The following is a 14,942-nucleotide window of genomic DNA, read 5'->3' as shown; positions in this document are numbered from 1 at the left end:
CAGATTAGCTATGGCAACAGAGCTGTTTCCCTCGTCTCCAATCCTTCCCAGAAAAGAGTATCACATCAACAGAGACAGCAAGGAAGGGCAACAGCTAGAGCTACCTGAAAAAAAATGGGCTAGCAGAGGAAATAGAGTAGGTCAGAAGCAAGCAGAAGACCTTAATTTGTTCTTCATGCAATTATTCTCAAAACTATTTCTATCATGGCTGTGTCAAGCTCGTGCCTTGCAACACTTTCCAAGTAAGTTCTGGCTAATATAAATGCATGAAACAACAGGAGAAAGGCAGAGAAGAGATCAGAATCACAATCTCTTTACAGATGGGGAAAGGATAAGCAGCTGCCTCCCCCAGCCACTCCTGGGCCCAGGGTTTCCTCCTGCATGGCCACCGGAGCCCAGAGACCCAGGACATCCATCCCAGGCCAACGGACAAGGCTGCTGCTTTCCTGTTCGCAGATTCAGTCAGCAGTGAAGTTAAGCTTGTATCCCAAAGCCACGCACATATACACAAAACACCAACACAGACAACCATGGAGACTGCTGCAGACAAGGTGCTGCCTTCAACTGCACCTCTCTGTAGGGTTCTCCTAAGACTTCAGTACAGGCAGCCAAGCCCTCTCCCTCCTCCACAGCTGGTGAAGTTCACTCATGAAAGCCCTCCCCCAGACTGACCAGCACACCACTTCTGTACATCTCTCAAGTATCCAGGACAGTCCCTGGGTACTTGAAAAAAAAAAAAAAAAAATGATGAACCCAAACAAACAAAAAAGGAACACAAAAGAAGACCCAAACAGGTCCATCACCTTTTTCCAGAAGTGGGAATTTCCTGTTCCATTCAGTTAACAAACCATTCCCATGTGTTTTTTTTTTCTACCATTTTCCTGTACAGTGCCAGGAATGAATTGTGATAGACACATGACATGAAGACCCTCTGTATATCTAGTAAATACTGGTGCAGTATTCCTGGGCTACCCTGGCTTACAATAACTGTAGTTAATTGAGATCTGATTCGTGGCTGCCACTGACCACAATGCTCCAACATCACAGCTTGCTAGCAAATCATAAAATACACCACTTACCACGTGCTGATAATAAAACACACGGAGCATCAGAAATACCATGTCTTCTTCATTCACTTCAAAAGGAAGAAATGGGTTCTTACCAGCTGCCCACAAACATTACTCTAGCTATAAATGCTTAAATGAGGATTTATCCTTTTGTTCTCAACCTTTTAATCCTTTTCCTTTTTGCAGATGATACATTAGCTTTGCCTCGTGCCTAACAATTCTAATGGATAATTAATAGCACTTAACGATTCTCTCAGGCTGACCGCATTTATTTATGAACATTACAGAATTATGTCAGAAATCCAGCTCACTCAGCGGCTAGAAAATAGTAGGTAATCCACTCAGTCTCCTGTTTCTGGGACTACAATATTCAGAGGATATTTCTCTTACTGAGACCCCAGCCTGTGGTACACACAGAACTCAAGGAGTAGCTGATGCTAAAGGTCTCGCTTCACCTGTGTCATGACATACCCAAATGGCATAGGCTTGAAACCCATCATGGGCAGTCATCAGAGCAGGAGGAGGCAGCAGAGGCTGCCCTATGTGGGCCGTACAAGGGCAGGTCAGCCTGTGAGGAAAGGTTTCTGCTTCCCCGTACCACAGCCCCACGGTGAGAAGGCACCTGGACAAACACACCCTGCTATCCTAGCCCATTTTCTGGAGTGTTCCACCTGCAACATCGACACAAGGCAATGGTTTAAACCTCCACCAGCAGCCCCAGAGCAACAAAGTACCTCAGGCAGCCACGAAACCTCAGGCCGTTCGTTCAATACCTTTCACGGCAGCCCAAAATGCCCACCACCCGCTGCTCCCATTACCTCCCACCCACCCCAACACCATGAAGCTGCACAGAGCAGACACAGCGGCGCTCACCCGTCCATCCAAGCCAGAACGCGAACCCCTGTCCCTGTCAGCGCCGTCCCCTCAGCGGCTCCCCTCCGCTCCCCAACGGTCGCCCCGCGGCCGTTAACAGCCTCGCGCTACAGCCCCGCCCGAGCGCGCGCGCCCCCTTGCGGGCGCGAGGCAGCCGGGCGCCATTTTGGTGTTGAGGGAAAGGGCCGGGGTCCGCCATCTTAGGGCAGCGGCTGGGGGCCCTGGCGTGGCTGCGCCCATGGGTGACGCCTCGGCGCGGCTCTGAGGGCAGCCCGAGTAAGGACGAGAAGGGGAAACTGGAGCAGCTGTGGGCTCGGTCCTCTGTCGGAAGGGTGTAACTGTCTCCACGCGTGGTCATGGTGTACCTTGCTCATGACTTAATCTGCTCTGGCCTCTCTTGGCAGAGCACGCCAGCAGGTGCGTGCAGTGGTTTTTCATGCAGCGGTTGAATGCACAAAGACCTCCGTCACAAACAGTGGAAACCAACACAAGCAATTAGATGACAAGCGGTTTTATTTTGCAAAACAATCACTATACAGCAACAAATACAATTGCAAATTGGATTGAAAAACATGAACTACCTACCACCAGCCATTCAAGAAATGCCTCTTATGGTAACAGGCTCTAGAATTACCAGAAAAAACACAGGTTTGTAACAGCAGACTGTATTCCTTGAAATCCCAGCATACAGCATGTTTATTCGTCGGCTTTTTCTCTTTGCTAAAGTTGAAGTGGCTTTTATATGCTTGACTTTTCCAAGTATGAAACTAATTTACCTTCCTGCAGTGGGAATCGCTTGAGTTGCAGCGGGAATTGCTTTAGCAACCTGACGAGAGGGTGAACTCTACACACACCTAGGCTAGATTCTACCTGCTTCGGTTTTTATAGCAAACGTGTTCTACTCTTCAAGGCGTCTGCCTTTGAAGGGACATGGGTGCTTGGGTTTCAAACGGTGCTTGGTCCAGCACGGCAAAAACTGCTGCTCACATGTGGTTGCACACAGGCTGCCTTTCGACTCCCTTTGGGTCGTGTATATAGGCAAACATCTAGTTGTAAGCAGTCACGATGAGGTTACTACTGTACCTTAGCATAACACTGAATGGATAATACCATTTACTGCTGTACAGTGAAAATATACATGGCCCTGGTGGGCACAAAATTACCCTCATCAATATTAGTTTTTCCTTTATTGTTGCTGGACAGAGGTTTGCTCAACTTTGATTTCTTTCTGCTTGTGGTTACATAGGAACAGAACTCTGCAGATGAGGCAGAAGCCCCTTTTGTCTCTACAACTTGACAGACTATTAATTTGGGGTTCTCCCCTAGCCATCCAAACAGGTTTCACTGTTCCATTTATCTGGATTATCTCTGCTTTGTTACAAAGTTAGGTCTCAAACACCCAACATACCTGCTGGCTCAACATGCCTGCAAAAAGAAACACAATGGATGCAGTTTCCAGGAAGCTGGCTCTATCTTCTTTAGTGGACATTACATATTTACAAAACATTTTTTTTTTAAACCAACACTCTTCTTGAGAAGTTAAGATTAATATGAGCTTTTTCAGTGAACATCTAGAGTCATGTAACATAACTTTTTTGTTTGTTTGTTTTTAACAGCACAAAACTCTTGATTTCTTTTACCTTCATCTAACTCCACAGCATTCTAGGATTCTTTCTATGGAAGGATGATTATGATTACAGAGGTCTTTGCCAGAATCAAGACAAGAAAGCTCATTTTAATGCATGAAATAAATGACTTGGTGGGCTACACCACTCTAACTTTGGACTCATAGGTGGATGATCTAATAAGCATTGTTATCTAGAGTATGTCAATTTTAAAAGCAGAATTAAAAAAAAAAAAAAAGGCAAAAAACTGCGAGTCACAGGTTAACACTGTTCTCACTAGCTGGTGTTCAGCTTCAGAGAAGCTGAGGTTCAGTAGTACCATCGACTCTCTCACCCACATTTGCAAAAGGCATAAAAAAACACTGCAAGGCTAATTTATATTGTGTGATCAGAGCAATGTGATATAAATACTTTTTGATGTTTTTTTTTTTCTTATTGTTCTTCTTTCTGTCTTTTGCTCTCCTGGAAAAAATGGGAAGAGGCTTTTAAAGCACCTCTCTTGACTTGTTTCCGTGTGAATTCATACAATTAACTCTATGCAAGAGTTAATTAACTCTACACAAATTAAAGGCAGAAATCAGAACCCATCTAACATGGTTCTAAGCTCACTGTCCTTTGTATAAAACAGCTGACTTACCAACAGTATTAGGTACTTTACAGTGTGAAAGAGCTTTTTGCAGAGATGAAATGTCACGTGTGTGGCTGTTAGGAGTTCATTTTCAGTAAAATTTACAGAGATTTCATAACTTTGTTTTGTCTTTGTACTGCTGTGACAGCTTAGCCAAAATCCTCATTTGGTCCACTGAAGATTTACTGCTTAGTAACTGTGCATTTACTACCTGAATTACTTGGAATCCTGTGCTATTAATTATTAGAATCCTTCTCCACAGACATAAAAATGTTCTCTATGAGTCTTTTTGGTTCAAACCCCAACACACACGCACACATACAAATTAAGGAAGAAAAAGAACAGATCGAAAGCTTCCAACACACAATGTTAACCTAATACATGTATCAAATAGCTCAACTGACAGTGCAAAGTTTAGTTAAGAGATTTCAAAAGGAAAAGATCAAACAATCTGCAAGAATGTAAACTGGTCATTTCATAATGTCTACTGTACATATAGTATCAGCAGATTATTATCTGCTGATGAGTAATACTACCATATTACCTTCAGTGTTCTCTTAGTGTCCATAAGACAGTGTTGGAGTTCTCACAGGTAACTCCATTAGACTGGATGTTTATATCTCTGCCCTTTATATTTTATGCACACTTTTTCTTATACTTTTTATAGTCAATATAATCCCACTTTGCTCAGATTTTAAGATGCCCTATTTATTGGTTAATCACTATGGCAACCCAGTCTAGGGAGCTCAATTTATTTACTCATGTACTATAATTTAGGCATCTCTGCTATGCTTATCACTGTTATCTGAGTGCCTGAGTGTATACATAAGACATCACTGAAGGAGTGGAAACAACACCTTAATACTTGTTTTTGTGTTTCAACTTTAGCAAAAGAAAAAATAAATAAATCTAACATTCACTGTTACTACAGGAGTTAAAAAAAAAAAAAAAAAAAAAGCCAAACTATTTTGGATTTTTAAAAAATCCAGAATCCAAACCCAACCATCTTTGGAGACCGTTTTACAAACTTCTGGACCCCACAAAAATCATAACTTTGTGGAAAAAAAAGGGGGGGAGGGGAAGAGGGAAGGAATCCTTTTTCTAGCATCACAGAAAAGACTTGCATCTGGCACTAAAACAGGGTCACGGCTTTTAGTTGTTACAGAAAGCAACTTCATGCTAAAAGTTTTCATCATTTTAAAATGTATTTTTATGAAGAGGGAAAAAAAACCTGCTAACATCTACTTTTACATACCTAAAATTGCAACACCAAAGGGTGCAAGAGACACAGATACTGTGAATAAAGTAGAATATTCAAGTATATGAGGAGGGCGTATCACAAATGACCACAGAGAAATATATATATCTATAATACTGTATTAAACAGATGGAAAGGATGTGAAACTGGTGGTGCGTACACAAATCTAGCCGCTTAACCAACTTTCTAATCAGACACAAGTCCATAGGGGTGGAAGTGCTTGCTTTCAGTAGCTTTTTTGCATCACTTCCCCAAGCATTGTTCGGATGTTTTCAACTACTAGTTTTAGTTATTAGTTAAATAATTTATTGGCTTTTCAGCTATACACTGACATAATTACCCAGGTCCAAAAAAAAAAAAAAAAGTTAATAACTTAATTCAATTTTTGTTCTACTTATTTATACAAAATAACACTTTTTTTTTTTTTTAATTAAACTTGAATTTCTCTATATGCCCTTCCTTCTGGTAAGCAGACTCTTAATCTAACCTGTAATAACTTACAATGGGCATCTTTTTATTTTTTTCCCCATCTATCAACAGAACAGCAAAATGAGCAACTTGGGATATTAACAAGGCTCTTCAGAAAGAGGTGGATGGCCTTCAGGCACATGAAAGGTAAAAATGCATTTTATCATAGTACGGTACTCCATGCAAGACAGAGCAGAGCAACAACAATTGTCCAATGTAACATACTGCAGTTGTATACCCATATAAAGCCAGTGTCTTCCTGTTGTAAATGGAGATCAGGCCAATTTCTGCATCTATTTAATTATTTTTTTCTTTTTTTTTTTCTTTTTTTCTTTTTTTAACTGTATGATAACTACAAGTCTTGGGATGTGACTTAGTTTTAGACATGGTAAAGAATGAATGTAACACCTGCTCTGAGCCCATTCCTGCCAAGAGCTCATGCCTAAATATTATTACTTCATACAACGCAAAATGAGCAAATTCATAAGCCCTGCTTAGCAAGGGCTGCCGTGACATCTTCAGCGAGGGTAGCAAGCTGGGGCGATTCAAGCAGGTTGATGCTTCCAGAGGATGAGACGTTGCTGAGTCTGCGTGGTGAAGCCACGCTGGACCTGCCTGGTGACTGCGTGATGATCTCAGCCCCGTGATCAACACGGGCTTTAGCGTGCTCTCTGAAGTTTAGTTTCTGGCTGTCAATCTGTTCCAGGAAAGCAAAGAATTTAATGCGTTATATATTCACAACATTTTCTCATTATGGATTATCATTTGGGTCTCCTATTGTTTATTTTTAAGAACTCTTAAAAGGACTGAAGCTTCTTCAGTCCCTAGAAGGATTGAAACTGAAGATTTTTTTTTACCTTGTTTAATGCGTAACTGGCTCACTGTGTTACATCCTCTCTTACTATTCCTGTCTCTCATGGATGCTCTAATGAGCAATACCACTGTTCTTAGCTGTATGAATTTAATAGACATTTTATGGGCATTGTGATTTGTTTCTGAAAGCTGTATTTTCAAATGCTTGTGGGGGTGATCTTACTTTCAAGATGTTTTCCTCACATTTCACACAGCAGTCCTGATCCTCTGGGATATCCACACTAATAATAATATTATTAATAACTAATAAAAATACTACTCTATCATGCCCGTGCTATACAGCGGTCCTAAGCAAGGTTTTTCTTTAGATGGAAAGCCAGTGCACAAATTAAAAGAGGTTTCATTGTAAGGTTCAAATTTATCTTAGATGTGGATGTGAGCTTGATCATTCCAAATTCCAGAGGGAGCAAATGGCATGTGAATGGGCTCGATGCAGAACAAACGTTTCCTACTCAGCTTAGAGCCACCACTGAATTCGCAGCCCTGGTAATTGGTAATTTCACCACAGATTTTGGGCCAGGGCAGAGTGGTAGCCTTTTCCCTGAGGGCTGTCCTCTTACCTTGACATTACCACCGCCAGGTACATGGTGGGCATTTTCAAGTGAACCAACTTTAGCCTGAGCTTTCTCTTTGAAATCCAGTTTCACGCTCTCAATTTTCACACGCCCACCTCCTACATAGAAAAAGGAAATAAAGAGTGGAATGGCTCAGGAAAAAGTCTGACATGATGCACAGGGGTGCACTGATTAGTTCCCTTTTAGTCGGGATCTAATGATTTTAGAGAAGCACTGAATAACATGGAAAACCAGAAATTCTTTACTATGAGGGTAGTGAGGCACTGGAGCAAGCTGCCCAGAGAAGCTGTCAATGCCACATCCCTGAAGTGCTCAAGGCCAGGCTGGATGGGGCTTTGGGCAACCTGAGCTGGTGGGAGGTGTCCCTGCCCATGGCAGGGGGGTTGGAATTAGATTATTTTAAGGTCCCTTCCAACTCAAACCATTCTGTGATTCTAACACACTGCACAATTAGGTAAAATACAAAATCTTCAACACATATTCAAACTGCAAGCATGTGCTGCAGTCCTATTGATTTTCATAGGATTTAAGCACATGCTTAAGTATTTTGCCTACTTCAGTCTGCATATCAGTATTTTACCAAACTGACATCATGTCCCAGCAGTATCCTTCTGCATTGTTTTATTAGTCTCATCTCTAAACTAGGTGGTCCCAGATACTTGTCTTTATATATTTAGTTAAGTAGAATATTATTTGTATTACCTAAGTGTATTTATTTTCTTTTGGGCTATAAAAGAGAATGGTATCATCCATGTTTTTTCTTGCACATACAATATTAGTCTTTCCTTTGTCCCACATCCCATAAATTCCTACGTTACCTGGCTTGTGATGGATGTTCTTGAGTGAGCCACACTTGGAAGTCACATGACTCAAGTCAATCTTCTTGGTTACGATCTGTACCTGTCAAAAGCACCAACAAACACAAGTTACAAGACTGAAAAGAACAGAATAAATAAAGAGCCAAGGCCTGCAGAGGAAGAGCCCAAGCCCCTCCAAGCCCCTGGAAAAGGAGAGATTGTTAGTAGAAAACAGACCATGCCACAAAGGAGGAAACACCTGGATTAATACAGCAAGATTCCTTTCCACCTAGGGAAATCGCAGAGCTGGGTTAAGCTTTTCTATTAGCAAAATGAAGAGGAGGATGAAGCAGATCAGTTTGTAGGTTCTTTTTAAAATGTTCCTGAACCTCCTTTCATGGCAGATGCTCCAAAGTCCTGCATGCAGCAGGACCTGCCCTGTTTGGTTCTGCTTTTGAACATGCATCCTGACAACTAGGAATATTTTGGTGACTGCTTTTTTCTTGGCCATCTGTTTCATATTTTTCTCCAGCTAAACAGAGTATGCATTTCAACTAAATCTGCTGCAGAGAGCCTGGTGAATCTACAAAAGCGACTCCCGCAGCTGCACCTGAGCTGGTGCTCAGTCACTGGGAGTAGTGGCACTGCACTGCTCAGCCAGGCAGCAGCACAGGCACCCTCCATCCCCTTCTGCAGCACTGTGCCCTGCACTGCCGTGCCTGCCCTGAACCCAGCTCGGGAACAGCTACAGCAAGGCTCCTGCTTTGCTCCCAGGTGTGGCTGTGTTAGCAGGCCTTAAGAAGCTGCAGCCCTTCCAGGCCAGGCCACGCAGGAGCTCCAAGCTGACTGCAATGCTGCTGGTTTGCTCTTCTATCTGAGGAGGGGTCAAATCCTCCTTATGCTATTCCAGTGTGACTGCTGGATCACACCCTGCGCAACCTCAGCTGGTTTTACTGGAATAATGCTGTGGTATTAGCACTCAGCACGCTAATTGATCACACCCTTTCTCTCAGCTTTCTTTGTCCTCATGTTTCTTTTCTTTTCCTTCTCTCTGATGACTGTACGTAACCAACAAGGTTAGCTGAAGAAGGACTGACATGCTGGGGGATGTCCAACTGTGAGCTGGAGTGTCTTTTTGGAAAAGACTTTCTCAGGCCACTCCTATGAAAGGCACTGAACCATTTTGGCTCACACTAGACTTTTACTGACAGCATCCTTGGGGATTTAGAGATAACCAAACTTTTTAATTTTCTTTTCCTGGCCAAGTCCTGGAAACCTGTTGTGCTCTGTGGAGGAAGATCAGAAGGCCACCACTGCAAACACAGGGCTCACATGACTACCAGACCAGACTCACATGTGAAACAGCAGTAAGAAGGAAAATAGTGCTCAGAGGAAGGGAGGCAAGGTGGGTCACCACACTGGAGATGCCTGCTCACAGGCTGTCTGTGCTACTTACATTTCCTCCCCCCGCAGAATGTTTGATGTTATCTCTGGAACCACACCGGGACTGAATATCACTAAAATCGATCTTCTTGTTTAAAATCCTAACCTAAAAGGAATCGGAGGTAACTTACTATATATAATACACACACTCCATCAAGGTGCAGGACAAGGGAGCCAGAGTAATTTTGCCTCCTGCTATGACTCCTTCTTCTGACACTTGTATTGAAATGTGAGAACGTCAGTCACACCAATCTCTGTGCTTAGGATGTTAACGCTCTTTTTCTACCTCCTGAAATGGTAGTTAAATGCAGAGGGGAGGGTTTTTATACTGGGGGAGATGAGAGGCGGCTTTTCCCTGAAAAGCTCAAAGAATTCCTTACTTGGCAGGACATAGTACATGGAAAGCCTATTATAGGCTCTCTAAAGTGATGGCCAGTGCTCCTGCTGAACTGGACACGAGAAGATGGAAACCCTTTCTCACAGCTCAGCACTCCAGCCTCCAATGTAGCAATCCAGCCAGCTCAGGCACTGCCTGAAATCCTGAGGTATCTCACCCCTCCTGTCACACAGCCCTAACAGTGGCTGCATTCACACAGCAGACCTCTGATCTCAGTGTGTCCCATTAAAGGTGACCGACAAATGGATTGAACTGAAGTCAGAGCTCACTGCCGCTCTCTCTCTACTGTCTTCTACCAAAGGGCAATGCAGGAAACAACACCTGGACACTTCAAGCTGCAGCCTGTTTCTTGATTCACAGCGCTGCCTGTACTACTTGCTGGTCACAACAACTTACTGGTGCTAGCATCATTGTGCCTCTCCTCCTCCATGGACTTGTTTTTTGGCAGAAATGCCACCTGACTTTCCCTTGATGGTGCCAGCCTCCCTTGCAGATGCCGGGAGCCTGCATTTCTTCTGTGTCACCTTAGTCACGGAGGCACTGCAGGCATATGACAGTGCCTGGAGGGAACTCTGTGAAGGACAGGCCAAGCCGCATGGTCCCACACTTGACCCCCACATCAAACCAGTCCCTCCACCTAGCAGATCTCAGGTGCCACCAACAGTTGTCCTCCCAGGGAACAATGTGCTGCTGGGGGGCAGTTACCAGGAGGCAGAGGCACCTGGGCACACGCCTGGGTGACACCACCTCCAGGCTCTTGTCTGAGCAAGGGCAGGGGATTGTGCTCACCTGCATTAGACTTGTCAGGTATGTGAGTAGCATTTCTAGCCAGGGCTCCCCCGGCCTTCTTTGTACCAGGAGCTTTTACTTAGAGAGTGCTGCTGGTGCAGCATATTCTCTTCTCTGGGTTAAATATGAGGTCATTACTCACATATTACGGTGGATTTTAGTCATTCTTATCTTACTAATATGCAATATGAGTTCATACTCTCTTTCCTGTACAAGCCATATTCATTTGGGCATTATCTATTCATTATTAAATGACACTTCTATCGCCTTCAATAATATCATTTAGTACAGTTCTGTCGGCTGCTGTGTTAGGTAAAGCTACAGGGACTAACTGATATGTAGGTAAGAGACAGGCACAGGTATATGGCTTACCTTCTTCCTGCTTCTTACCACTCCAGAAACACAAAGCAGCTGCACACCAGCTGAAGTGCTCAGTAGGAGGAGGAACCCCATGCAGTTTCTGTCTCCTGGTTTCAGGTCCCCAAATTGCCCTGGGCTCCCTGCTAAATCTCTGAAAGAATCACTCACTTCCTCTGTGCCTCACCTCTCCAGTCTAGGAAAAGACAATCTGCCTGCCTCATAGGGACGTCAGATTTTGCAGTTCTTGTGGTGGGGATAACGCCACATCTAGATACCGAGTCAAATATCCTTTGTCACTGAGCAGCTGGAGTGCTACTCTTAACTTGCGTCCAGTAAACTCCAAGAAGAAACTTCCAGAGGGCCACACTTTGCTGCTAATGCAAAGGATTTCTTCGCAGCAAGCTGTTCCGTGGGTCCCCCTCATTACATGTTATGTAACCACTACATCAGTCAAACCCATTAGGACATTAAATGCTTCCTGGCCTAAACTGGTGAAGTTTGGTAATGGCGCACTCAGCAGTGAGGGCGATGACAGCACCAGAAAGCTCCACAACTGGTAGGTCACCTTCAGCCCTTCAGAAGGGCATCTTCAGCAGGCAAGCTGATTTCTGTCTTTCTGCCATCTATTTAATACATGTAAGTAACCCAAGGTACACTGAAATATGAAAGGAAATGCCACCGAAGTGTTAGGCTTGTGTTTTATTTCAATACATCATTTGTTTAAAAAATGTACCCTGGTACCATATGAGATAGGTGTCACATTAGTTACAGAGACACACATCAAATGTTCAGTCAGATCGCAGTCTCAGAGAGCTTCGGGCCAGACAGAACTGGGCAAAACAGAAAGCCTCCCTAGCACTTTCTGAGCACATCTCTCTCAGCAATGGATCAGCAGCACCTCTCCACAATGGCCCCAGGGATGCATTTGCTCTGAAAATTCTGACTTTGGTCATGACAAGACCTCTGTGCTGTGGACTGGGGGCCTGTAGCTTAAAAGTGAAGCCAAAGCAAGGTGATGAGCTGAGAGGGCACCTTTGATCTAGTGCCTAAAGGTTGATTTGCACCCAGAAGTCTGACAGGTTACGAGTCTCATGGCCCGTGGACCCAGCTAGCAGATATGCAATGGAACAATCATCTCAATTATCCTCTCTGTCTCACTGGGTGAAATGTGCCCCTGTGTAGAGGGGCCAGCAGGAGACCTATGTGCCACTTATGTCCTGTGCTGAAGGCTGAAGTGAGATGAGTGATGTCGACATGCTGGTCACCCATCACAGGCAGGACATATGCTGATCCAGGACTTTCCTCATCATGTGTTTCTCCCTTCCCTGGAATACATCGATATCCCTGCACGCGTTTACATCATGACTGCCCTCTATAACTAAGCATTTTATGAACTAATTAGTCCTACAGATTAATGCCTTAAACCACGTTATCCCTCCATCCTATATTCTTGAGCAAGGCCCACCCCCTCCTGCCAGCAATACCCACCTAGTCTCTCAGGTCTGTTAGACTGGGCAAGCAGGAGCCAACGCCTCTGACTGTGCAGCAGGGGCTGAGTTATCACTGCCTTTTTCCCAGAGGCAGTGTGATGCTGAGTCTGTTTTGTATCAATCAACAACTATCACCCAACTTGGAGGGACTGCATGTGTTTGTGACCCCTGCTCCCCTGCCAGCACTATTTGAAATTGGCCAACAAGTTACAAATGAGTTGAAGATGGCTGGGACTGCCAGCCAGACAGCATGACTGCATGAGCTTTGTTTCCTTTGGGAAATCAGACTGTAAACATCAGAGGGAAAGTACCAGAGAGGGACAGGCACTATTTAGGCTAAAGAGAATCTTTGGCTTGCAAACAAAGAGCATAAACTGACTGTGAATTATTTGAAGCTGGAATCTAGAGGGAAATTTAACTATCAGAGCAGGGAGGCTCTGAACTGCCTCCCGAGGGAACAGAGCTACAAAAAGAAAATGGTAAACTTTCGTGATGGCACTTGATAAAAGGAATTAAATGATGCATCTGCCTGGGATAGAGACAGCACAAATACCATGACTCACCAGGAAGGTCTCCATGTTCCTGAATGCGTATGTACATCTTGTGTGGGGGTGGAGGTGTGGTAGGGATGTACGTATAATTCTATATTCTAATATACACGCACATTAAATGAAAGATCAAGCCTGCCTGTGCTCTCATTCAGGAAAGGGAACATTTTACTTTGCAGCAGGAACAGGACTGCCTTCTCTTCACACTCACTAAACATCTCAGCTGGCTAATATCCTGACAGACTCCCTCATAACCCGTGCACTGCCCCACCAGTCTGAGATGGGTAAATTCTCTTCTACTGATCTGATGCTGGGTTGTCAAAATATGCTGCACAGGGGCTGGATGGTAGTATTTTAATTAGAACAAGGTGAGGTTCCTCAGCATTTGTCATGACCAGGTGAAGTGAAACCACAGTGGAAAAATTAAGCCTTACAGACAATGCTGGGTTTATTCCACAGAACCACCTTGTCCATGGATAAAGCTGGCTTCTGTCTGGAGCCCTGGCAGACTGACAGCCCTTGCCCTCACTCTGGCCTCTGATGACTCCTCAGCAGTGCTCCAGAAGTGAAGCTTGGGGCAGATTGTGCTGATGGGCACACAGTACTGCCTCTCAGACTTGCACTGCCTTCCAGGTCCCCAGCAGCAATCAGCCACTGTGCTCCAATGCCTTCTGTGCTGTTTGAAAGCTGTCTGACCAAGTGCTGGGAGATGCATGGCATTCACGGATAGGCAGCTAAGAAACCAAGTGTTGAAGATATCTTTCTCAGAGTTCATTGAGATGAGGCCTATGTTAACCTGCACACAGCAGGGTAAGCTTCACCTCCCTACATACAATGGCCTGGCTAGCAATCTAAGCAGGAAGGGGCTGTGGTCTGCGGGCAACGTCTACACTAGATCAGAAGGGATGTTTCTGGGTTAAGCTGCCTGATGGGACAAGAAGCAACTCGCTGGCAATACTTATGAATCACCCAGTGAGATATACAACTCCCTATGGCTGTTCACAGAAAGTGAATTTGGATTTCAAAGTCTTCATGTACAACAGCCTCCTGCTGGGGGCCTGGAGCAGGCCTCCTCTGTCAGTACTGCATCTCTGTATTCACCTGGAGCAGGAATTGGTGGAAGCATTGAGTGGAAGGCAGAGAAATGCAAGAGAATTTAGTTCAGCTGTGCCCCACTGCTAAAGAAATCAATATTTGAAAACAGCTTATGAACGACAAAGAATTAAGTTTCATTGCTGCCTCTAATCATTCAGTTCAACTTTCCCAAGAACAAGGCAAGCCCATAACTTCTCAGTGTCTGGACAGATAATCCATAAAAAAACTTCTCTCCTGTGGCTTACTGGTGCACACCAAAGCGAAGATACTCAGAGAACAAAAATTGAGAAGCTGATTAAATTACAGGCTCTGCATGCATTTTCCAAGAAGCTGATGATTTATATTCTCCTTGCCATGCAATTACAGTCTTTGAGAAGTTTTACCACAAACACTGAGCCTAGAGCATTTAAAATTACTCTAGCCTGGTTCCACTTGTCATTTGAACATGCTGTGGGGCTGTGATCTTGGAAAAAGCTCACAGATTCCTAACAACTTATCAAAGAAGGCAGGTTCCTCCTACTTAGCACAGCATCACAGACATTTGACACAGCTACACCCCAGGAACTAGGCATTATTTCAGTGTTTGCTCTGCTGGTTAATAAAGGGATTGAATGAGACACGAATTTGTTGTGCATAGGAAGTGAGGGTAAGGTTAT

General features: G+C 44.1%; 1 protein-coding gene across 24 annotated transcripts in view; it reads right to left on the bottom strand.

Moving 5' to 3' along the window:
• Window positions 1-2,435: 2,435 nt before the first annotated feature.
• MAP2 (microtubule associated protein 2) overlaps window positions 2,436-14,942 on the bottom strand; it is a 195,364-nt gene continuing 182,857 nt past the window's right edge. For 12 of the 24 annotated variants that reach the window (XM_035331554.1, XM_035331548.1, XM_035331552.1 and 9 more), the window contains 4 exons: window positions 9,621-9,713; window positions 8,186-8,267; window positions 7,353-7,465; window positions 2,436-6,616 (listed from right to left, as the gene is read on the bottom strand). In XM_035331554.1, the coding sequence (XP_035187445.1) occupies window positions 6,401-6,616; window positions 7,353-7,465; window positions 8,186-8,267; window positions 9,621-9,713 (504 nt within the window). In that variant the 3' untranslated portion in view covers window positions 2,436-6,400. The remainder of the gene's footprint in view (window positions 6,617-7,352; window positions 7,466-8,185; window positions 8,268-9,620; window positions 9,714-14,942) is intronic. The other 12 variants (XM_035331556.1, XM_035331558.1, XM_035331559.1 and 9 more) reach the window with 1 other exon arrangement.

Source organism: Oxyura jamaicensis, chromosome 7, assembly GCF_011077185.1.
Source record: "Oxyura jamaicensis isolate SHBP4307 breed ruddy duck chromosome 7, BPBGC_Ojam_1.0, whole genome shotgun sequence".
In the NCBI taxonomy this organism is placed as follows: Eukaryota; Metazoa; Chordata; class Aves; order Anseriformes; family Anatidae; genus Oxyura; species Oxyura jamaicensis.
This window is presented reverse-complemented; position numbering and strand designations above follow the sequence as displayed.